General features: G+C 45.0%; 1 protein-coding gene across 1 annotated transcript in view; it reads right to left on the reverse strand.

The window, feature by feature from the left end:
- Positions 1–25456, reverse strand: part of GNL1 (G protein nucleolar 1 (putative)) — a 969220-nt gene that overhangs the window by 576533 nt on the left and 367231 nt on the right. The window contains exon 5 of the mRNA XM_044084464.1: positions 21395–21466. Within this exon, the coding sequence (XP_043940399.1) occupies positions 21395–21466 (72 nt within the window). The remainder of the gene's footprint in view (positions 1–21394; positions 21467–25456) is intronic.

Genomic DNA, 25456 nt, shown 5'->3' on the forward strand with positions numbered 1-25456 from the left:
GAGAAGTACAGATAAGTTCCAGCAAAGAAAAGTGGGATGGCGGGTGGGTAACCTGGACTGCAACAGTGAATACACTTGAACATCTACATTTATGGTAAGTGTACACAACTGTACTACGTTCTTCGTGTTTCACTGTTGCAGTCATTACAATTGGGTTGAATCCCAAAGCTAAGGTTGGGAGGCTGGAGCTAAATAGCATTAGGAGTGGCTATTAGGCCCTGCAGAACTGCAGTGGCAAAGCCAGCTTGGATTTAGAGCAGAGTGGTAAGTGCTTTGTGAAGGTGTGCACTGAACTCCAAGTAGCAGCCTCTAAAATGTCTTTGGTTGGTACTCCCCTGAGGAAGGTTGCTGAGTTGGCTGCTGCTCTGGTTGAATGTGGCCTAACGCCCTTAGGTACTGGCTTGCCATGTTGTGAATAGCATAAACGAATGCAGTGGCCTATCCACTTTTAAACAGTCTGCTTTGAGATAGCCTTTCCTTGTGATGCTGCAGCATATGCCACTAGTAATTGCTCTGTCTTTCTGAAAGCTTTGGTTCTGTTCAAATAGAAGTGTAGCTGTCTATGTATGTCCAAAGAATGCAGAATTCTCTCCCCCTTATTCTGTGGGTTTGGATAAAAGGTAGGCAGATGAATAGTTTGGTTAAGGGCCACACTGAACCCTACCTTAGGCATAAATGTCGGGTTTGTCCTCAGAGAAACTCTGTCTGGATAAAAAATGATAAAAGGTTCCACAGCCATGAGTGTTTGTAGCTCTGAGACTCGTCTTGCAGAAGTTATTGCTAGGAGCAGAGCTGTTTTCCAAGATAAAAACCTTATATCAGCTGTAGCGGCTGGCTCAAAAGGAGGCAGGGTGAGTTTTTCCAAGACATAATTGAGGTCCCATGCAGGTATTGATGATCTCCTTGGAGGCCTTAAATTTTTGACCCCACTGAGGTACTGCCTTAATAAAGGATGAGAAAAGATTGGTGGCTCTGTATTGTAATGAGCCGAAATGGCAGAGGCATGAATTTTTATAGATGAAAAGGTAGGCCTTTGTCCAGCATCTCAGTCAAGTATTGTAAAATCTGAGGACTATTTGGTACAGCTGTGTCAATTCCTTGTGCCTGGTTCCAAGCACAGAATCTCTTTCATTTTCCAGCACAGGATTTTCTAGTACTAGGCCTCCTGGCTTCCAAAATGACATTCATCACTGCTTTAGTGAGAGGTGTGTTTTGTATGACTACGTTATCCGCCATGCTGCCAGATTTAAGATCTTGAGTTGGCTGTGCAGGATCTGATTGTTCTGCTGGGACAGTAAATGAGGCACTTGAGGTAAGGTCCAGGCTGGGTATTGAGACAGGTTGCTTAGGACTGGATACCAGTACTGGCGTGGCCAGTCTGGGGCAATCAGTATCATTTTTGGCTTCTCCGGTCTGACCTTTAGGAGTACCTTGGGGAAGAGACGCAGAGGAGAAAAGGCATATACTGTTAAGTTTTTCCAGCTGAAAGATAGGGCATCCACTTTCCATGCTTGTCTGTGATAAGTCCTTGTGCAGAATCTCTTTAGTTGGCAGTTGTGAGGTGAGGCAAAAAGATCAATGTCCGGGCATCCCCATTTCCTTGTTACCATGCTGAAGACTTGTGGATCCAATTTCCACTCGTGGGGATCCATGAGGTTTCTGCTTAGTTCGTCTGCCAGAGTATTTATCTTTCCTGGCAGGAATTGTGCCTGCAGATGTACTTGGTAAGTCAATGCCGTGTCCCACAAAGTCATGGCTAGTCTGGCAAAGGGGGTAAGAATGAGTGCCTCCCTGCTTGTTTATATAACACATTACCGTGGTATTGTCTGACTTCATCAGTAGTTGTCCCGGATGAAGTAGGTCCTTGAAGGCTGTCAAGGCATTTTGAACAGCTAGCATCTCTTTTTGATTGATATGTAGATGCATTTGGTTTGCGGACCATGTGCCTTGAATAAATCTTCCTGCCATGTGGGCTCCCCAGGCATAATCCGATGCATCCCTTGTTAATGTCTGTGTGGCTGGGGGTAGAGTGAATGGCTATGCCTTGTTCTGGAGACAGGCCATTCGACCACCATCGAAACTCCTGTTACAGGCAGGGAATGAGAGTAACTATTGTTTCCAGGCTGTGGCAATGTTGAGTCCAAACACTTTTTAGGTACCATTGAAGTTTCCTCATATGCAGTCTTGCATATGGAATTAGTAGAATTCAGGTTGCCATGAAGCCCAAAAGCCTGCAGAATTTTTCTTGCAGATAACTGGGCCTTTGTTGCCAACAGTTTGAAATAGGTAGTCAGTTGTCTTTGCTTGTCTGGAGAGAGATAAGCCATCTAGGCAGTTGTATTTAAGCTTGCACCCAGGAATATTATCTCTTGAGAGGGTACTAGTTTTGATTTTTGTTCATTGACTGTGTACCCTAGGCATGGTAGTAATCTCTTTACAAACGGCAGATGCTGTAGTAGAATGTCCTTGTTCTCTGCTTGAATGAGGCAGTCGTTCAAGTAAGGATATATTTGTATTCCTCTTTGTCTGCAGTATGCAATTACTGGTGTTAGGCACTTTGTGAAGACCCTGGGCGCAGTAGATAAGCCAAAGGGCAGTGCAGCGAATTGGTAGTGCATTGAGCCAGCTTTGAATCTGAGGTATCTTCTGCATGCTTGTCTAACTGGGACATGCAGGTATGCCTCTTTTAGATCTAAAGTCACAAGCCAAGCCTTCTTGCCCAACATGGGCAGAAGCTGCTGTAGAGTCAACATTTTGAATTTTGGAATATCCAGATATGTGTTTAGAATCGATAGATCCAGTATTGGTCTCCAGGCCTTGTCCTTTCTGGGTACCAAGAACAGTCTTGAATAGAATCCTTGTCCCTGCTCTTGTTCTGGTACTTGCTGAATGGCCCTCATGTTCATGAGGGATGAAACTTGTTTTTGTGCCTCTGCCCATTGATGCTTTGGCAACAACCATTTGCCCTTGACAGGGTATGAAAATGAAACTTGTAGCCTTGTGACACTATGTTTAAGACCCATTTGTCCTGGGTTATTATGTGCCAATTTTGAGAAAAAAGTGCTAGTTTCCCCCCTAAAGGTGCTGCCAGAAGATAAGTGCTTGGTGCAGGCAGGGGGAAGTCATTGGGACTGTTTCCTGTACGGCTGTGATTTGTCTTCTCCAGTTTTGGAGGTAGAAGCACCCCATTGTTTAGACTTGTATGAACCTTGGGGCTGGGATCTGCCTCTAGGGCGTCTGTATCTGCCCCTTTGTGGCTTGTCTGACACTGGAAAGGACCAATTCTTTGTAGGCCAGTGTCTGCTATATCTTGGTGGCTGTACCTGTAAGAAATCCTTGACTGTTTGCATAGATTTAGCTTTGTCCTCCATTTTCTTTAACACCTCTTCTGCCTTAATACCAAATAAAGCATCATGCTGTAATGGAGCATCTAATAATTTTGCTTTAACATGATCAGGAAGAGTTTGTTCCTTTAACCAAGCATGATTCTAATGACAGAGCCCATAACTGCAGCCCTGCAGGGGACCTCCAGAGAATCAAAACCACATTGCAAAGTATGCTTTCCAACTTGTTCAGCTGTATGCAATAAATCCTGCATTTCTTTGTTTTCTGCACATTCAGAATTTATCAACATTTTCTGTTTAAGCAGTGATATAATATATTGCTGATATTTGAGCACATGAAACTGACAATTTAAAGCCCTTATAGCCAAGGTAGCAGAAGTGTAAATCTTTTTTCCCCATCTGTCCAGTGCCCTAGAATCCCTGTCAATGGGAGTAGGGTTTTTTGCAGTGGAAGCCTTGACCCTTTTAGGACCCTGAGAAATAGTTTCTGGGTCAGCAGCAGGGTTTTTGAAAAAGAATTTATGAGAGTCAGGAACCCTGTAGTACCTGTCCGGCTTGACAGGAGCTGGAGGTAAGGGGTCAGACTGGACTCTGAAAATACATCATCTACAATGTCTAACATAGGTGGAATAGCTAGCGGCCTGTGTTGTGGTAGCAAAAGGAAGTCTCTGAGCCTTTTCTTAGATTCTGAATAATCTTGGCTCTCCCAGTGGAAATGCTCCCTCATGGTATGTAAAGTTTCCCCTAAAGAATAATCCTCAGGAGGAGAGGCTGAAGGGATAGATTCTTCAGCATCAGAATCCTCATAGGGAGGAAGAGAGTATTCCTGATCAGAAGAGGAATCAGATGAAATGGAAACCTGATCTGAAGATTCATATTCTGTCTCTTGCCTAGGCCTCTTATCAGGAGGGGGATGGGAACCCCTGATCAAAGTAATTAGGTCTTCGGCCATTTTGAGCATCTGTTTTTTAGGCATGGAGGCCTGTCCATGAGGCTGTTGTACTTGTTTCTTTGTCTTTAAAGGTGCTTTAGTCTTTGCCTTTGAAGCTGAAGTCGTTTTAACATATAATTGATTAGGTCTGAAAACACCCTCAGAAGCCGATGCCTGCTCAGTGGCTCCGGACCCATCTGAGGGAATAGTTTCCGAAGGTCCAGTACCTTGAGCTTCCAGCGGCCTGTTCGACTCCACGTGGGTGTCGGTAGCGGCCTGCGAGTCTAAAGTAGCGGTCGTCAGGGGCTGCGAAAGCGCCTCACTGAGAACCGATGACTGGCTTAAAAGAAGCCTCGTCATTGGTTTTGGACCTCGGATGCCTGTCCTTTTCTTTACGTTTCTTGTGAATTCCAGCAGTCGGATGGCTATCCAACAACATTGTATAGTTAAATCTTCTGCCAAAATAGTGAAATGCAAAATCGTACCGACAATTAATAGTGCGTTGGTTAAATCTAGCACAAAACCGACAACTAGCTACGTCGTGGTCAGGGCCTAGGCAAGGAATACAGTTAGACTGAAAGTCCTTATGAGGTATTTGCTTCCTACAAGAAATACAATTATTAACTTTTTCTGACATCGGTCAGGAGCAAGAAAAAAAGTTTCCCCAATGGGGTACTTAGCTTTTAGTGAAGACTTCGGCTCTGAAATTCGAACACAAAAATCTCAGGAGTCGGCCGACCGGCACTTGTGAACTGCTTTTGCTTCGGGTACCACGCGGCAAGAAAGACTGAAGAAAATGGCGTCGGCTGCATCTTTTATACCCCTGGCGCGCTGATGTTAGGGAAGAGGCGACAGCAACCGACGCCGGACCTAGACTTTGGAATTCAGGCCGACTGAGGGTAGCCTGCCAGCAGGATAACCTAATTGTAATGACTGCAACAGTGAAACATGAAGAACATCAACTATTATTCTGGTTGGACCACATTTACCTCAGCTACAACAGCTGTATTACACAGTGTATGCTACTGACTATCCATTTTTGAATCTTCTTGTTAACATGTATATATTTTCCATCTATTTTGATGTTTAGCCACCATACTGCTTAATTTAGTTACACCTATAATCTTACTTTACTGTTGTTACTTGCATGTAACCCAGGCTGAGCCTGCAAATGGTCAAACTTAATCAGTGCTCTACCCCAGTAAACAAAACTAACTAAATAAAAACTGTGCAAAAAAAAGATGTCCATAAAAGCTTGGAACATGGTATGCATAAACCTCCTAGAAATGTAAAGTTAAATGAACGTAGAAAATAGAAACAGAAAACAATAAAATGCATGTGCTTAGAATTTAAGCAAATGACAAAAAAAAGAAGTTATGTTCTTACCATAACGTTCCATGTGGAGTGTTCATCTCGCCTTAGTTCTTACACACTGGTTCGGAGCCGATCCTCGGCTCCGAGTCGGCCGCATAGCAAAGCTCTGCATCTAAGAGAAGCTCGAGACCAGGCTATATCCCACAATCCTCCCTGCCATTACTCAGATCTAGTTTGCAAGCAAACCAGAAAAAAACAATAACCCTGAGGTGCTAAGGCTACATACCGCCACAAAAGAAAAATTTTAGAGACACCATCTCACTGACAACCAACTAGGGGTAACGAAAGATACCCAGAAGAGGTAAGACATGTGGACCAGACTCTAGTCCTACTCGTTCTTCCAAACCGTGAGGGAGGGAAGGGGAGGAATGTAAGAACAAAGGCGAGATGAACACTCCACATGGAACGTTATGGTAAGAACATAACTTCTTTATGTGAGAGTGTTCAATCTCGCCGTTTGTTCTTACACGGTAGCGTCTAGCTCCGTCACCCTGAGTGACTCATGGAAGAACGTTCCTGAGCACAGTGGAACCAAAGGATGTCCTGTCTTTGGAGGCTTTGTCAACCCTATAATGAGTGATGAAAGTATGTGGTTTAGACCACGTGGCTGCTGCACAAATGGTGTCCAAAGGCAGGCGAGCTGCATGAGCTAAGGAAGTGGAGATGGACCTAGTAGAATGGCCTTTTGGTTTGGTGGGTAAGGCCTGATTTGATTTAGAATACACAAAGGCTATACAATCAGTAAGCCATTTAGAAAGCGTGCGTTTTGTAACCGCCATGCCCTTTACATTGTCTGCAAACGCCACAAAAAGTTGATCTGTTTTTCTGTAGTCTTTAGTCCTGTCTAAATAAAATCTGAGTTGCCTGTGGACATCTAACTTGTGCAACATATATTCCAACTTGCTGGTATGGTTCTTGAAGAAAGTAGGGAGTTCAATGGACTGATTAATATTTATGACAGAACATACCTTAGGAAGGAAGGACGGATTTGTTCGTAAAGAAACTCTATCTGGGTGAAAATTTAAGTAAGGAGGTTTAATAGACAGTGCTTGCAGCTCTGAAACTCTCCGAGCTGAGGTAACCGCTACAAGAAAAAGAGTCTTCTATGACAGAAATTTCAGGGGGCAAGAAGAGGCTGGTTCGAAAGGTGGTAACATTAGTTGTGACAATAACAAATTTAAATTCCATGGGAATAAAGGGTCTCTGACAGGAGGTCGAAGGTGGAAGGAACCTTTCATAAAAGCTTTACAAAGCCTGTGGGACATGATAGAAGAACCGTCCTCACCAACATGGAAGTTGGATATGGCAGCCCCTTCATGGAAAAGGATGGAAAGAAATTCTAGAATTTTATGTAAAGGAGCAACCAAGGGGTCCAAGTGTTGATTAGATGCCCAGTACACAAAGCGTTTCCATTTACTGTTGTAAAGTTTTGTGGTGGAAGCCTTATGAGAGGCAACCAATATGCGCTGCACTGCCGGAGAAAGAAGATCAGACCTGGCTAGACGGGAAAGTGGAGCAGCCAAGCTGCTAGTTTGAGGGATAGAAGAGACGGGTGAGGAACTCCCGACGAATGTGTCAGTAGATCTGGTACTGGGTCCAGGATCCAAGGTTCCTCTGTTTGATGGGCTCGAAGAAAGGGGAACCATATCTGTCGAGGCCAGAATGGGGCTATGAATATAATTGTCCTTTCCAGGTTCATGGCTTTCTGGAGAAATATGGGAATCAAGGGGATAGGTGGGAATGCATATAGGAGACCCGGGGGCCAATCGTGTATCAGTGCGTCCCTGGGGACATCCCCTGGAGGGGGTAGAAGGGCAAAATAGCTTCTGCATTTGGTATTCATCGGGGAGGAGAATAGATCACAGCAAGGCTGGCCCCATTTGCGGAAAATTCTTTCCGCCACTTGTAGTTTGAGGGACCACTCGTGAGGTAACAGGATGGCTCTGCTCAACCTGTCCGCAATGACGTTGGATGACCCCGGGATGTGCGTTGCTATCAGAAAGCGACCCGTGGACTCTGCCCATTGCCAAATTCTCATGGCCTCTCTGCATAATGGGTAAGATCTGGTTCCCCTTGTTTGTTTATGTACCAGACTACAGACATGTTGTCTGTCTGAACTGCTACTGTCCCTAGAGGTAGGAGGGTTTGAAAGTGTTGCAACGCCAGGAACACTGCCCTCATTTCCAGAACATTTATGTGCAGGTTGTACTCGATGTTGGACCATTCCCCTTGGACTGTTCTTCCCTGAAAAAGTCCCCCCCACCCTATCAGGGAAGCGTCCGTGGTTATAGTGGCTGTCGGATTTGGTAGAACAAATGGACGACCCATAGTGAGATCCTGGCTGGACACCCACCATGAGAGGTCTCGTTTGCAAGAATCTGTTATCAGGATCTCGTACTTTAGGGGTAACTGTTGGAACGACCACTGCGTGAACAGCAGCCATTGGAGGAGCCTCATGTGCAGCCTTCCCATGGGAATCGCAATCAGGGACGCTGCCATGAGTCCCAAAACTTTCAATACCAATTTGGCCGGGGCTTTCCTGCATTGCAGCAGAAGAAGAACCTGTTCCTTGAGGGATGAAGCCCTTACTTGAGGGAGCTTTACTAATGTTAAACGGGTATCTAGGTCTGCTCCGATAAATGAAATATGCTGTGAGGGCAACAAGACAGATTTTTTGAAGTTTATGGAAATCCCTAGGTGGGAACAAAGGTTGACTGTATAGTTTCTTGCTTGTATGAGGAGACTCTCGGTGGTGGCGGTGAGGAGCCAGTCGTCCAGATAGGGAAACACCCGGAATCCTAGACATCTCAAGTAAGATGCTACCACTGCCATGCATTTGGTGAATACCCTGGGGGCTGAGGTGAGCCCAAAGGGCAGGGCTCGAAATTGAAAATGACTGACTCCCAGCCGGAAGTGCAGGTGATCTCTGGACGGTCTGGCCATCTTGATGTGGTAGTACGCGTCCTTCAGATCTATCGAGCACATCCAGTCGTCCTTCTGTAAAAATGGAAGGATCGATTGAAGCGTGACCATCCGGAACTTTTCCTTCCTCACGAAGGTATTGAGATTGCTGAGATCCAAAATGGGTCTCCAGTCCCCTGTCTTTTTCGGAACTAAAAAGAACCTTGAGTAAGTTCCGGATCCTTTTTGGTCCGCCGGGACTGGCTGAATGACTCTTTTTTTTGAGCAGCTTTGAAATTTCTATTGCTGCTTGGCCTCGCAGACGGGGTGGCATATCTGGAGACCTTCTTTGTTGGGGTGGAGTTGACATAAGGGGTCTTTTGTATCCTCTAGTTACAATGCTTTTTACCCAGAAGTCTGAGGTGAGAGTTTGCCAGGCCTGTGGGTATAAAGCCAAGCGACCCCCGACTGCCTCCAGAGCAGGACAGTCGGGCCTCCATTCAGGAGTGCTGGAAAGGCTTACCAGGGATAGTATCCCTGTCGCCTTGGTTCTGCGGACCCCCTCTGCCGCCGGGGCAGCGCCTTCCATGTCGGCCCCCCCCTCTGCCTCTGGGAGGGGGGTTCACTCTGTGTGGCCTGGAAAGACCCCGGAGTTCTACGGAACCACATTTTTCCGCCTCGTTGCCCTTTGGGGTACGGTCTGGATGGAACGGAAAAACGGACTCCGACAGCAGACAGAGTCTTTCCTTCCTGCTCACACCGAGTTAATGTCTCTTTCACTTTGGGCCCAAAAAGAGTGGCACCATCAAAGGGGGCGTTGGCGAAAGAAGACTTGAAGGCTTCTGCAAAAGAGCACAGCTGCATCCAGGATTGTCTTCGTAGAGCAATCGCTGAAGCTGCGGCCCTACTCGACCCTTCAGCCGCATACGAGATGAGCCTCATGGACGAGTTCACTACGGAGGTAAGGGTGTTAAGTTGTGCTGTCACCTTATCTGAAACAGCAGCATCTGTGTTACCCTGGAGGGTATCTCTCAACTCCTTGATGAGATCCCTCTGTAGTCGTGTAAAATGTGTCAAATAGTTTAGCGAACGCATGGAAAAAGTCGCTGAACTAAAAACGCACTTCCCGTATCTGTCCATAGTCTTAGAATCCTTATTAGGAGGATGAACAGAAGAGGAAGACTCCGACATCTCCTTTTTAGTGGCTGCGGCCACCACCATAGCATCAACGGGGACTCCTTTTGTTAGATAGGTCTTGTCCTGGGGGGCAGTAATAAATTTACTTGGCTTTCGAGGGACCGGTTCCACTGTGTCCGGTGTCTCCCACGCCCTTCGAGCAATTAAATCCATTAACTCATCGAAGGGCGGAGTAACCCAGGAGGTAAAAGGTTGAGCACCAAATGCCTTCAGCAACACCGACTCGTCCTCAGTGGGGGCTAGGGACTGCCAATCACCCCTCTGTTTTAATATCTCCAAGATGTTCGCAAATGAGACATCCTCGGAGGGTGATTTTGGGGACCCCTCTGACTCATCCAAGTCAGTGTCAGAAGTTAGAGATTCCTGTGGGGAGTCTAAGTGCCTCCTCTTGCACAATCTTTTCCTCGGGACCTCATCGGAGGGGGATTCCGGTGAGGCCTCAGAGGAACAGGGGGCAGCCTCTAGGGATGGCTGAGACAATGGTGCTCCACGCTTTGGATGTGTCGTGGGAACAGAAACAGAGAGCGGCTTCTTAAGGGAGGGAGAAGACGCTTCCGATGTAGTGGTTGTCTCTGTAGACAAAACCTTCCTCATGAGGTCAAAGACCCCTGAACCTCGGGCCGAGGAATCTCCCGGTTCCGAAGAACATGGAAGAATCAGAGACACGGGGCCCATGGGTCTCAACCCCGAGGACGGAGCCGAGCCGATCTGCGCCGAGGCCCCGAGAGGTAGAGTCGGCACCGAATGGTCGGTACAACTCTCGGTCCCGGAACCAAGGAGAGACCGTCGACTCCGCGACTCACCTATCGGTTCCGATGGAGTAGAGGCAAGTGGTGTCGATCGTGCAATGGACGGTTTCGGCACCGATGGCTCCACTATCATCGGCTCATCCTCTTCCGGCTCCGAAGACTGGATGGGTCTCGAAGGAGGACCTGTTGGAGATAAAGGAAGGCCTTCTAGTTTCGACACCAACTGGGAGGAAACTGCAATCAATTTGGAAAGGGCCGTGTTCTCCATAAGTTTCTGCACGACACGATCCACATCAGTATCAGACAATGGTCTGGAAGAACTGGGCGAAGGAGCCGAAGATGGCACCGACCGAAGAATCGACGGTGGCGGTAGTTCCGACACCGGTTCCAAGACCTGGGGCTCAGTGAGAGACAAACGTTCAACACTCGGCCCCGAAGTCTGTGGAACCAGCGAACGAACTCTGGAAGATGTACTCGGAGCCGATGACATGGGCTCCGACATCTTCGACCCCTTCGAAGACTTAGAAGCCTGGTCAGACTTGTCTAAGGCTTCTTGGAAAGCAGGCTTAAGAAGCCCCCTATCAATAAGCTTCCTGCGTCTATCTGTCATGACCCTCCCACTGAAGGAATGGCAAATGGAGCAATCCTCTTGCAAGTGGAGAGGGCCAAGACAGTAGACGCAGGAAGTGTGGTTGTCAGTGATGGACATTTTCTGTCCACACTGACACCTTTTGAAACCACTCTTTACTTTCTCAGACATAACCTAAAGAAGTGATAGTTTAAATTTAAAAGGAATAGTTAGGAAGGGGTAGGCCCCGAAGGGAAACCTATAGAAAAAAACTAACTATAAACTACACACAAACACACTATAGTATATATATAATTATCCACAAAAAAAACTATAGAAGAATAATAACTTTTTAAGAATAAAAAGAAGAAAAAAGACTATCTTATCTGTTAAACTACAAATCTCTGGTCCGAGCTCTCTGTAGCGATGTGACCTGTTGCAGCGGCAAACTAGATCTGAGTAATGGCAGGGAGGATTGTGGGATATAGCCTGGTCTCGAGCTTCTCTGAGATGCAGAGCTTTGCTATGCGGCCGACTCGGAGCCGAGGATCGGCTCCGAACCCGTGTGCAAGAACAAACGGCGAGATTGAACACTCTCACATTAAAATGTTTCCAGTTCATGACAGACACAGCCAAAGGCTTGAGAAGAAGTGGGTGCTGTATAGTGTGTGTGTGTGTATGTGTGAGTGTGTGTGTGTGTGTGTGTGTGTGTGTGTGTGGGGGGGGGGGCTGGAGAATAAAAAGAAGCAATGCTAAGTAAAATAGCAATGGATGCAAGAGTAGTAACTAAAGAAGAAACAGAGGAATGAAGGAGGGAAATTAAGAGGAAGATTAACTTTCACATCAGGATAAAAATGAACAGAACAAAATAAGGATGATAATAAGATGGCAAAGCAGCAGTAAATAAAGAGGCATAAGATGGCAGGCACTAATGTCAGAATACTATGGTACATCAGACATCACATGCAAGGAAGCCAGAGCTCAGTGGGTACATGATGCAGCAAAAAATATCAAAAAGGGCAGTGCAAATAAAAATGCTGTACTGCTATGATAAACTAGTTTAAGATGGTGGTATATCAAATGGGGCTTAACTGCAGACAGTAAATCTACAGGAAAGGGCAGCCTCTTAGGTGCATGTGACTCTATAGACTGAAATGAATGAGTGAAGACAATATCTTTCTATATACGCGCGTGTGTGTGTGTGTGTGTGTGTGTGTGTGTGTGTGTATAGTTTACTAACAAAATTTTGAAGCCAGAACATTTTTTCATTAAAGAGTGAGGTAAGTCCAAAATCAAAATAAAAAAGTTGACTGGAATGTCGAACATGATAAACACAACTGACATTCAACATGCCATACTTCCAGTTTTGAAAGTCTGTGTGTCCTTTTATGTTTTAGCAAGGGGGCAAGCCCCCCTGCACTCCCCACTCTCCCTGCTTATTATATATACACTAACACCAAGATCGCACTACAGTGAGGAAAAGGGTAAATTACCTAATCCGCATTGTACCCCGATCTCAATTCAAAACATCAAGTTTACATTAGCGAAAATATACTCACTTTCACTAATATACACACAACCACTTTCAGTTCAACATTATGAGAACTTAGAAACCACGCATTCGACCAACTGACATTCGACTGCATCACTTCAGACTTTTGATAGTAAACATATATATATATATATATATATATATTATACACACACACACACAATTTATATGTATGTATGTATATATACATACATGGGCCTACTTCATTTGATCGAAAGACAATTTGACTGAAACCCATTTGGTCGAAAGTTCATTTGATCAAAAACTAGTACTCAAGACATAAACCTGGGATTTGTCCCCCTCCCCAATGTCGTGCAACCTTGGAGTTGGTATATATAGATAGGTGGGTGTAGGGGGGGGGGGACAGCCCCCCACCTATTTTCGTTTAAAATCTGTACATGTTTTGTTAATTTCTTCTTTCAAAGGAAACTAGGTGGGGAGCTGCACCCCCACACCCCCCTATCTATATATACCAACTCCAGGGTCACACAACATTAGGGAGGGGGACAAATCCCAGGTTTATGCCTTGAATACTGGTTTTCGATCAAATGAACTTTCGACCAAATGTGTTTCAGTCAAATGATCTTTCGATCAAATGAAGTAGACCCATACATACATACATATAATCAGATAAATAGATGATATAGCTATATATAAACATTTATTTTGCTCAGCGGCTACTCACGCTAACTAGACTTTGCAGTTACCAGGCCAGTCAGCATAGAGGATTATGACTAGGCCTCAAAGCATAACCAGCTTGTTATATGACATGGATGGCAAGAAATTCACTTCAAAAGCAAAGCTTGAGAGGTGAAAATGCACATCGATATTGGGAACATGCAACAAAAGCAGGGTTGTGAAAAAGAAATATTCTATCATAAATCTGTAGGGCATCTAGCTTCTCCTGCTTCCATATGTTACAAAAATTAATGAAAGAAGTGTAGAAGTGCTGAGTGTTTTACAGCTTTGAAAGCCAAAACACACAATGCCACAACAGACCAGTGGCAATATATACAAAAAGCTTTACACATAAAACACTTCACCTGGCCATAAAAAAATGGCTAAATTAAGTGTTTAAAGGTTTATTGCTCTTGGTGGTTTTTATTGTTTCTATATAGTCTGTAGTTTAGCAGCAGTGAGAGGTGCTTAAAAGCTTGTTATGCTCCTTTCTACTGTCAGAAAGGTGCTGACTGAGACTGTATTTTCCCCGATTTCAAAGTGTAATTGTAGTGCTCTATGCTGTACAACTCCGCTAAACCTGCATTAGGGACATACAGCTGCTTTATTTATGCTTTGATTCTTCAACTAGGTTTGAGGGTTATTTTCAGTGAAGGCCCAGGGAGTGAAACTGCTAAATAAAGGCGATACTACCTGACCTTCCGTTGCACCTGTAAATAAAGACATGCCATTATCCGTGTAATGCAACAGCTAGAAAGTAAAGGAGTGGGCGTTTGTAGGGTTGGCAAAAACTCTTACAAGTGCTACAATACAAATTTCTGGACAGTGGGAGGACAACAAAATGTCTGGCATTTTAGCATAGAAAATTAAGGCTATGAGCTACTAAGAAGCTGTACTCAGATTCCCTGTCGCCACTTACCTACTCTTACTGTGAGCATGGCTACCTCTATGTCTCCTTAACCCCTAGACCTTAGAAACACATCCACCTGATCTTCTAAGCAAAAAACAAAAATAGTCCTCTCAAGTATACTGCTATGTACAAAAAGGATACCCCACCCAAAAATTCAAAACACATGTAGGGATGTAGGCACCACCACATCCCCTACCTTACTCTGAGGGAACAGCAACTCAAAGGCAGAACAATAGACAGAAAAAAATAATGCAGTCCCAGATTAAAAATAACATACCAGAATCCTATAAACACTTCATGTAGCAAACAGACAGGCATTACAAAACACATTGAACAGCCTATTCTCCGATAATAAAATACAAGCAAAATAATCTTGAACAACTGAAGGGAAAATATGTGCAAGTCAAAACCAGTCAGTGCTCCTGGGTATCATACGAAAACAGGCCTTAGCTTAGTTAGTTAACAAGTTAACAAAAACTATGCATATCCATCCTAGTGGTTAAAATACTATATTAAAAAGGTGCTCTTGGTAATTTTGTCCACATTTTGCCAACATTCTTGATGAAACTTTTAGTCCAAACTAATGTTTCAGTATTATCAAGCCCTACTACATACATTCCTATCCATCTTCACCAGGCGGGTCCTATAGGAGATCATCAAAGGCTCACTTCAGCGAACCTCTGTTCATCAAACAAAAAACATTGAATGTTCACTTCAGCGAATGTTTACATCAGTGAAGGATTTACACAGGGAAATGAACTAGATGGCCAATATAAGGAAAAAAGAAGTTATGTACTCACCATAACGTTCCATCTGAGTAGTTCTACTTCATTTGTCTTCAACCTGTGGGTACCGGATCTGTATCGGATCTGAGCCGGCAATTTGACTAGCATCGGATCCGAGCACCAAGCTCCTCCCTTTACCCATAATACACCTCCACTACCTTCCAACCCCCAGATCGAGTTTGCTGCCACTTATACTGAGAACCCGACCTGAAAAAACACTTTGCGCACCTAAAACTTCAGCCAAACAGGCTGTTCATATGGTAAGGCCAGGGGGGAAGGAGGGAGGGACGGTTGAAGAAAAATGAAGTAGAACTACTCAGATGGAATGTTATGGTGAGTACATAACTTCTTTATCTGAAGTAGTTTACTTCATTTGATCTTCAACCTGTGGAACAGAGTCCCCAGCTACTAAACATCTGGGTGGCCCTCATGGAAGGATATTCCGGAGCACTGCGGAACCAAAGGATGCTCTCCTTCGAGAAATCAAATCCAATTTATAGTGAGAAATAAAGGTATGAGATGAGGACCAAGTAGCTGCAGAACAAATATCATTCAATGAGACTCTTGACCAAAAGGCTGCAGAAGTAGCCATTGACCTAGTGGAATGAGCTTTCACCTGACCCAGAGGAGACACACCTTTATCCTTATAGACCTGAAGGGTGCACAAAGAGCTCCACCTAGTGATGGTGACCTTTGAGATAGGTTTACCCAAAAATGGTTTAGAGAAGGACACAAACAATTGATCAGATTTACGAAAGGTTCTGGTCCTGTGTAAACAGCATCGTAACGGTCTATGAACATCTAACAAGTGAAGTCTGTATTCTATTTTGTTAGCAAAATTTGGAAAGAAAACAGGTAAATTAATGGTTTGATTGATGTTAGCCTAACTTTGGGAAGAAAGGAAGGATTGGTATGAAGGGAAACCCTGTCCTTATGGAAAATCATGTACGTAACTTTAACAGACAACACTTGCAGTTCTGAAACCCACTTAGCAGAGGTGATCGCCACTAGAAACGCAGTTTTCCAAGACAAAAACTTAAGATCCGTGGTTGCTGCAGGTTCAAATGGTGAAGCGACCAACACTTGAAGAACCATAGTAAGGTCCCAAGGGGGAATAGGATCTTTGACCGGAGGGCGTAATAGGAAAGCACCTTTAATAAAAGCTTTACACAGTCTGGAAGAGGCTAGAGAAGCAGAATTCTCACACACGTGAAAATGAGAGATGGCAGCTAGTTGAACTTTGATTGTAGAAGAGCTAGCTCCTTGTTGAAAAATATTTGCTAAAAAGTTGAGAAGAGCTGAAACAGGAGCCGTGCAAGAGTTTAAACTCCTTTGAGAAGCCCAAAAGGAAAAACGTTTCCATTTGCTATGATAAACCTTCCTGGTGGAACACTCATGAGTTGCCACCAGAATAGATGTGACTGAAGAGTATAATCCAGGAGTCCTAGCAATTAGGGGAACTGGAGCAGCCAAGCCGTGAGCTTCAAACTGTCCAGACTTGGATAAGGAACCCCCAAGGGGTATGAAATGAGATCCTGAATGGGATCCAAGATCCAAGGTGGAGCCAGAAGATGAGACCAAAGGAAGGGAAACCATACCTGACGAGGCCAAAATGGGGCGATGAAGATCACTTTGCTCCCCAGTCAACAAGCTTTCTGTAGAAACCTCAGAATAAGGGGTATAGGAGGATAAGCATACAGTAGACCGGGAGGCCAAGCATGGTCTACAGCATCTCTGGGGGACTCCGGCTGGGGGTTCAGAGCGAAGAACTCGCTGCACTTTGCGTTGGAAGGAGATGCAAACAGATCACAGCAAGGCTGACTCCACTCCAAAAAGATCTGCTCTGCTATTGAAGGATTCAGAGAGCACTCATAAGGCATCAGTACAGTCCGACTTAACCTGTCCGCTAGGACAGTGGACCATCCCGGAATGTGCATTGCTGTCAGAAAGCGACCGGTGGAGATCGCCCATTCCCAAACTCTCATAGCCTCGCAACAAAGGGGGGGGTAAAGATCTGGTCCTTCCCTGTTTGTTGACATACCAGACTACTGACATGTTGTCTGACTGAATTGCAATGGTTCCCAGAGGAAGAAAGGCATGAAGGGCCTGCAATGCTAAAAGGACCGCCCTCATCTCCAGAACATTTATATGCAAACTGGTCTCGATAGGGGACCACAGGCCTTGGACTGTCCTGCCTGAACAATGCCCCCCCAAGTTAGGAGGCATCCGTGGTCACTGTGGCTTGGATAGGGGCTGGAACAAAAGGTTGTTCCTCCAGAGTTTCTGGAGAACGCATCCACCAAAGAAGGGACGACCTGCAGACTCAACTGAGGTGTACTGGATGTGACAACGGAAGATCCAACAGAGACCACTGCACTGCTAGAGTCCATTGTAGTACTCGCATGTGTAACCGGGTACATGGAAGAAGTGTTATGGTCACTGCCATAGAACCTAGGGGCCTCAAACCCGATTCTGCCAAGGGAAGGTGAGAATGGTAGATGAAGGTAACATGCATCCTTAGGTTTCGAACTCTCTCCGTAGTCAGGAAGATTTTTGACTGTAATGTGTCTATCCGTGCCCCTATGTAGTCTATCACTTGGACAGGATTCAGAAGAGATTTGGATGCGTTGATTGTAATCCCTAAGTGGAGTGCAAGCTTTAGGAAATAATCCCTGGTGATGTAAAGTAGAATCCTGGTGGGAGCAGTAAGGAGCCAATCGTCCAGGTAAGGGTAGACCTGAATCCCTTGAAGGCTCAGGTGAGCCGCTACTACTGCCATCACTTTGGTGAACACCCTGGGGGCTGTGGTGAGACCAAAAGGTAGGGCTTGAAATTGGTAATGACGGACTCCTAACCAGAAGTGGAGGAACCTCCTGGAGCTTCTGCACATCTTTATGTGATAGTAGGCATCCTGGAGGTCGAACGAGCGCATCCAGTCGTCTCTTGCAGGTACGGCATGATGGACTGTAAGGTGACCATTTGGAACTTTTCTTTGGCAACTGACAGGTTCAGGGTAGATAGGTCCTGACAAGTCCCCCGTTTGCTTTGGCACCAAAAAGAACCTGGAGTAGATGAAGATGCCCGATCCGGACTTATCTGGGGGGACAGGTTTGATGGCTCGTTTCTCTAGCAGCTTGAAAATTTCCAGTGCTGCTGCCTCCCTTTGCGCGGGTGGTACATCCGGGAGGTGTTTGAGACGTTTGGGAGGAACCACAAATGGGATTGAGTATCCTCTGGAAATTATCTGATAAATCCAGTGGTCTGAAGTTATTGACTTCCATGCCGCCAGGTGCAACGACAAGTGACCTCCGACTGCCTCCAGAGTGGAGCAGTCGGGCAAGCCCTCAGGGCTGCTGTGCGGGCCTGTCCGAGAATGGTTCTTGAGACCCAAAATTCCTCGGACCCCCTCTGCCTCTGGGCCAGAATCTATCCTGTCCCCCTCTGCCTCTAGGAAAGAAGAGCCCTGAGTGTCCCGGGAATACTGAGACTTCTGGAACCACATCTTTTGCCTTAGCTGATTCCGGGAAAAGAATCTTTGAGGGTTCGAGAAGTGGATTCCGACAGCAGACAGTGTCTTCCTGTCTTTCTCACTCTGGACCAAGGTGTCTCGGACGGTCTTAATAAAAAGGGTAGAACCGTCATAAGGGGTGTTCGCAAAAGATGCCTTGAAGGGTTCCAAGAACTGACAATCTGAGCCAGGCATTATGCCTCATGGACACACCGGACCCAGCTGCCCTAGCTGCTACTTCAGTGGCATGAGAGAGGAGTCGCATGGATGTGTTGGAAACTGCTGTCACAAAGTGGCCATCCACATGGAGAACGTGTCTCTGTCCTCCTGCAACATGGACTTTGTGGGGGACTTAGCCAGTTCCTTTACCAGGTCGCTCTGTAGTCTAGTAACGTGGGCCAAATAGTTCAGCGCCCTGATGGGAAAGGTCACTGACATATAAACCCGGTTCCCTAAGCGGTCCATCATCCTAGACTCTCTGTCAGGGGGATGAACCGAGGAACTCTCCTGGGCTAGTTCCTTTTTGGTGGCTGCTGCTACCACCACAGTGTCTACAGGGGACCCTTTGTTCCACGCTGTCTACAGGGGACCCTTTGTTCCACGCTGGTCTGTTGGGGGGGGGGCTCAAAATTTTGTCTGGTCGTTTTGGGATTGGTTCCACGGTGTCCAGCTCCTTCCAAGCACGCGAGGTGACCAGGTCCACCAGGGGATCTGCAGGAGGGGACACCTAGGAAGTAGATGGACCCGTGCCGAAAGCCTCCAGGAATACGGATTCGTCCAAGGAAGGTTTTGGGGCGGACCAACCTCGCCGCTGGCGTAGGATTTCCATGATGTCTCCAAAGGAGACATCCTTGAGAGGTGATCTGGGGGAACCTACCCCATCATCCAAATCCGTGTCCTCAGTGAGGGACACGGGGGGAGTCCAAGTGCCTCCTCTTGAACGTATGTTTGCAAGGCACGTCTCTGGTGGGGCTCTCCAAGGGGGAACTCGCAAGCCACTTGTTCCTCAGGGGGAACTGCCTGGGCTTCCTTGATCACGGGCTGTCCCTCAGGTAAAATGATGTGATTCTCACACAAAGCAGAGAGAGTCGGGGCGGAATCAATGGAAATAGTCAAGGGTCTCGATCCAGTGGAGAGAACCATTTCTACCACGTCGAACGCCAAGGGAGAATGTGCTTCCTGGACCACCAATAAGGAAACCGCTCTCCCCGGATCCGAAGTGAGAATTGGAGCTGGGCCCAAAGTGGACGGAGCTCCGAGAGGGGGAACTTGGCCTGACAACGTCGGAGCCAATGGTAAAAGTTCCACTCCCTCAGATCCAACACCTAGGCTCAGAGAGCCACTCGGATCTGAACTGGTTGGATCCGACATGCTCCAAGCAGCTGCCAGCTTCGAGGAGACAGGTACCGTCGGCCCCGACCCCCTGACTAAGGCCATCCTTGGATCCATGTACTCCGAACCCGGAGGTTGGATCGGAGAAGAAGAAACTGGTGTGAAGAAAGGAAGTGAGCCCCCCACCCCCAGAGGGAGAGGGGGCTGGCAAGACTCCCATCTGGATTTGTGTACGAATGAACCTCCTCACGATTTTATCCATGTCGACTTCGGAAAGGCTTTGGGAGGACCGCGACCCTAGATGGTGGTCATGGCTCCTCCCTCTGGGGAAAATCTGGGAGATCAGAGCCTAGGGGAGTCATAGTGCCTAGGCTGACTCTTGGCGGGAGTACCTGATGCTGAAAGGTCCGGGGACCTCTTGCGTTTCTCTACCCGGTGCTCTCTCCCCTTCTCTCTGCCTTTTCTGCACTCCACTTCCACAGGCTTAGAAGAGTGAGGGTAAGACCCAGCCTGGGAGGGAGAAGAAGGAAGGGCAAGAGAGGAAGGAGAGGTGGCCACAGCAACTGCTGTGACCGAAGCAGTAGAGGAGGCAGCCGCCTCCGTGGTAGGTAGAAGGCCTTTCAAGGCTAACTTGGGCCTTCTATCCTTCATGGCACGCAGGTTGAAACCCGTGCAAATGGCACAATCAGAGTTTAAATGGGCTACATCCAAACACATCACACAAAGAGTATAGCCATCAGCGGGTTGACAATTTGTGGCCACACTCAGTGCACCTCTTGAAGACCGGCTTAGGAACAGCCATGTCTCGCACACCAATCCTTATAACAATCTACAAACAATATAGAAAAAGAAGAGCTATTTTCTACACAGACCCACTCACCACGCTCTCAGAAGGCACACAGAATGCTGGGGTGGGGAGGTGGAGAGACAATGCTACACTAGCTAACTAACCGACTAACACTACACAAAAAAAAAAAAACTAAAACACGACACACCAGCGAGGGGAGCAAGAGAGGGAATCTACATTAACAATCTACACTCAAAAAAACGTTCAGAAACCACTAGAATATCAAAACTACCCAACTCACAGACTCTGAGCTCAGGATCACGATGCTTATGGCAAGCCGTGGCAAATGAGATCTGGGGGATGGAAGGTAGTGGAGGTGTATTATGGATAAAGGGAGGAGCTCGGGAGCAGATGCTAGTGAAATTGCCGGCTCGGATCCGATATGGATCCGGTACCCACAGGTTGAAGATCAAATGAAGTAAACTACTTCAGATTTTGCCCTTTTCCCCACTGCAGTGCAATGTCGGAGTTGGTATATATAGTTGGGGGAGTGAGGGGTTCAGCCTCCCACCCCACATGGGTAGGTTTAAAATACTCTGTTGTGTATTAGTGGAAAATGTTGGGCAAGTAGTTACTTTCCCCATGTAACACATTCAGTGAAGTGAACATTAGCTGAAAAAGTTCAATGGTTTTTGTTCAATGAATGGAGGTTTGGTGAAGTGAACCTTTAGTGAGCTAATATAGACCTTTCACCAGGCAAATGTTAATTAGTACTTACTGGGTGTCTGATGTCTGTGATGAGAAGGACGATGTCAGACATTTCCAAAACTCTCCAAAGCTGACGCCAAGTCTGTTGAATAAAAAAAGCAAATCGTTAAGATGCAGCATAAAAAGTACACTTGTGTACAGTTACCATAAATTTAGATGTTCGAGTGTATTCACTGTTGCAGTCATTACATTTGGGTTATCTGCTTGCAGTAGCCCTCAGTAGGGCTGATTAACAAAGTCTTGGGTCCTGTGTTGGTTGCTGTCCCTTCTTCCATGATGTCAGGTCGTCAGGGGTATAAAACATGCAGCCAACGCCATTACATCAGTTTTTCTTGCCCCAGATGTCAGGTGCCCCCCTAATGGGAAGCAATCAAATCTATAAATACAAGGATATACCTCCAACAAAAAAGCAAATACACCAAAAAGCTTTTAGAGCATAGTAAGTGAGAGTAGAGGTATAGCCAAAAGAAGAAAGGGGGCTGGAGGGAGGGTAAGCCAGGACTGCAACAATGAATACACTCGAACATCTACATTTATGGTAAGTGTACACAACTGTATTATATTCTTCGTGTTTCATTGTTGCAGTCATTACATTTGGGTAGATTCCCAAAGCTATGGTTGGGAGGAGGAATTTAAATAGAATTAGGACCAGCTATAAGGCCCTGCTAGACTGCAGTGGCAAAACCAGCTCTGGATTTAGAGAAAATTGGCAAATGATAATGCTTGTTGAAAGTATGTACAGAACTCCAGGTAGCAGCTTCTAGGATTGTCCCTAGTAGGGACGCCCCTGAGAAAGGCTGTAGAGGTAGATGCAGCTCTGGTTGAATGGGGTCTGATGCCCTGTGGGATATGTTTTCCATGGTGCTTATAGCAGAAATGAATGCAGTGGCCTATCCATTTTGAAATGGTTTGTTTTGAAATAGCTTTCCCCTCTGTCCCTGCAGCAAATACCACCAGCAGCTGTTCAGATTTCCTTTGAGGTTCAGTCCTGTCCAAGTAGAATCTAAGCTGTCTGTGTACATCTAAAAAGTACAATATTCGTTCCCCTTTGTTCTGGGGGTTAGGAAAGAAGGTAGGCAAATGAATGGACTGATTAAGAGCCACACTGGATACCACCTTGGGCATGACGGAGGGATTGGTTCTAAGGGACACCCTGTACGCATGAAAGATGATGAAAGGTTCCACTGCCATAAGGGCCTGTAATTCAGATACCCTTCTAGCAGAAGTGATTGCTAAAAGGAAAGCTGTTTTCCAGGAAAGAAATTTTAAATCTGCAGTAGCAGCTGGCTCGAAAGGAGGAAGAGTGAGTTTCTCCAAGACAAAGTTAAGATCCCAGGCTGGAGTTGGTGCTCTCCTGGGAGGCCTTAAATTTTTGGCCCCTCTGAGGAACTGCTTGAGCAGTGGGTGAGAGAAGAGGGGAGGCTCTGTGCTATAAAAAAAAGGCTCTGTGCTATAAAAAAAACCTCAGCTTTGGCCAGCTAACAACTTGCTATATTCAACTGGACGTATAAGAGAATTTAAGTACCTTTATCTGCTTTTTTTCAAAAAATACAGTATTTAAATTGATTTTAACTGTGTGGAAGGAATATTTAGCTGAACTGGAAGTTTTCACTCTGCTCTTCAGTGTGGAAGAAATATTAGCTGAACTGATAGTTAGTCAGTGTTTGCTGAATTTTGTTATTTGCTAGTAATTGCAGGTGTGGGGGTAGTCACATTCTTTGATTTCCTGTCCTTGCCTATTTAAGTGGTACAGTGTGAAATATTTTCTGCTTAAAAACCTCAGCTTTGGCCGGCTAACAACTTGCTATATTCAACTGGACGTATAAGAGAATTTAAGTACCTTTATCTGCTTTTTTTTCCAAAAAATACAGTATTTAAATTGATTTTAACTGTGTGGAAGGAATATTTAGCTGAACTGGAAGTTTTCACTCTGCTCTTCAGTATGGAAGAAATATTAGCTGACTGGTAGTTAGTCAGTGTTTGCTGAATTTTGTTATTTGCTAGTAATTACAGGTGTGGGGGTAGTCACATTCTTTGATTTCCTGTCCTTGCCTATTTAAGTGGTACAGTGTGAAATATTTTCTGCTTAAAAACCTCAGCTTTGGCCGGCTAACAACTTGCTATATTCAACTGGACGTATAAGAGAATTTAAGTACCTTTATCTGCTTTTTTTTTTTCAAAAAATACAGTATTTAAATTGATTTTAACTGTGTGGAAGGAATATTTAGCTGAACTGGAAGTTTTCACTCTGCTCTTCAGTATGGAAGGAATATTAGCTGAACTGGTAGTTAGTCAGTGTTTGCTGAATTTTGTTATTTGCTAGTAATTACAGGTGTGGGGTAGTCACATTCTTTGATTTCCTGTCCTTGCCTATTTAAGTGGTACAGTGTGAAATATTTTCTGCTTATAAACCTCAGCTTTGGCCGGCTAACAACTTGCTATATTCAACTGGACGTATAAGAGAATTTAAGTACCTTTATCTGCTTTTTTTTTTCAAAAACATACAGTATTTAAATTGATTTTAACTGTGTGGAAGGAATATTTAGCTGAACTGGAAGTTTTCACTCTGCTCTTCAGTGTGGAAGAAATATTAGCTGAACTGGTAGATAGTGTTTGCTGAATTTTGTTATTTGCTAGTAATTACAGGTGTGGGGGTAGTCACATTCTTTGATTTCCTGTCCTTGCCTATTTAAGTGGTACAGTGTGAAATATTTTCTGCTTAAAAACCTCAGCTTTGGCCGGCTAACAACTTGCTATATTCAACTGGACGTATAAGAGAATTTAAGTACCTTTATCTGCTTTTTTTTTCAAAAAATACAGTATTTAAATTGATTTTAACTGTGTGGAAGGAATATTTAGCTGAACTGGAAGTTTTCACTCTGCTCTTCAGTGTGGAAGAAATATTAGCTGAACTGGTAGTTAGTGTTTGCTGAATTTTGTTATTTGCTAGTAATTACAGGTGTGGGGGTAGTCACATTCTTTGATTTCCTGTCCTTGCCTATTTAAGTGGTACAGTGTGAAATATTTTCTGCTTAAAACCTCAGCTTTGGCCGGCTAACAACTTGCTATATTCAACTGGACGTATAAGAGAATTTAAGTACCTTTATCTGCTTTTTTTTTTCAAAAAAATACAGTATTTAAATTGATTTTAACTGTGTGGAAGGAATATTTAGCTGAACTGGAAGTTTTCACTCTGCTCTTCAGTGTGGAAGAAATATTAGTTGAACTGGTAGTTAGTGTTTGCTGAATTTTGTTATTTGCTTGTAATTACAGGTGTGGGGGTAGTCACATTCTTTGATTTCCTGTCCTTGCCTATTTAAGTGGTACAGTGTGAAATATTTTCTGCTTAAAAACCTCAGCTTTGGCCGGCTAACAACTTGCTATATTCAACTGGACGTATAAGAGAATTTAAGTACCTTTATCTGCTTTTTTTTCAAAAAATACAGTATTTAAATTGATTTTAACTGTGTGGAAGGAATATTTAGCTGAACTGGAAGTTTTCACTCTGCTCTTCAGTTTGTCCCCCCCACCCTCCCTGTTTTTGTTTTGGTGTTAATCTTAGTGGCCTTGCAGCTGCCCGCCCCTCTTGTAAATTTGTGTTTGGATACTCCTTCTGGGCCCATCTCATTTGCTCACTCAACTGAGTGCAGTGAGATCATATTCTGATTTCAGGCACTCCTACTGTGTACAAAGAGAGCATCTGGGAAACAGAAAAAAAAAAATGTAAGCTTGTTTCCTGCCTTTCCTGTTAAGTGGTATAGACTATTTGTAGGCTTTTGAGCCCCAAGCCCTTCTGTGTTGGAGGAAGCCTTCTAGCTTAGTTTTTTCCTATAACTAGCCAGTTTTCTAGTTTCAGCACTCAAATCTGTTTCTTTGATCTCAGCACTTGTTCAGAAAAAAAAAAAAAAAAATTTAATCTGCTTTTACTGTACTTGTGTTTCTACCTACTTTTTTTACTTTTGCATCATCTTAAAAGTACTCAATTGTATTTATTACTGCTTGGTGTAACTCATTCTAAGCCTTCTGGTTTAAACACTTGGGCTTCGGACCAGTTGTTTTGCACTGAGAGGGT

This window comes from Protopterus annectens, chromosome 9.part0 (assembly GCF_019279795.1).
Source record: "Protopterus annectens isolate FY-2018-M chromosome 9.part0, PAN1.0, whole genome shotgun sequence".
NCBI lineage: Eukaryota > Metazoa > Chordata > Ceratodontiformes > Protopteridae > Protopterus > Protopterus annectens.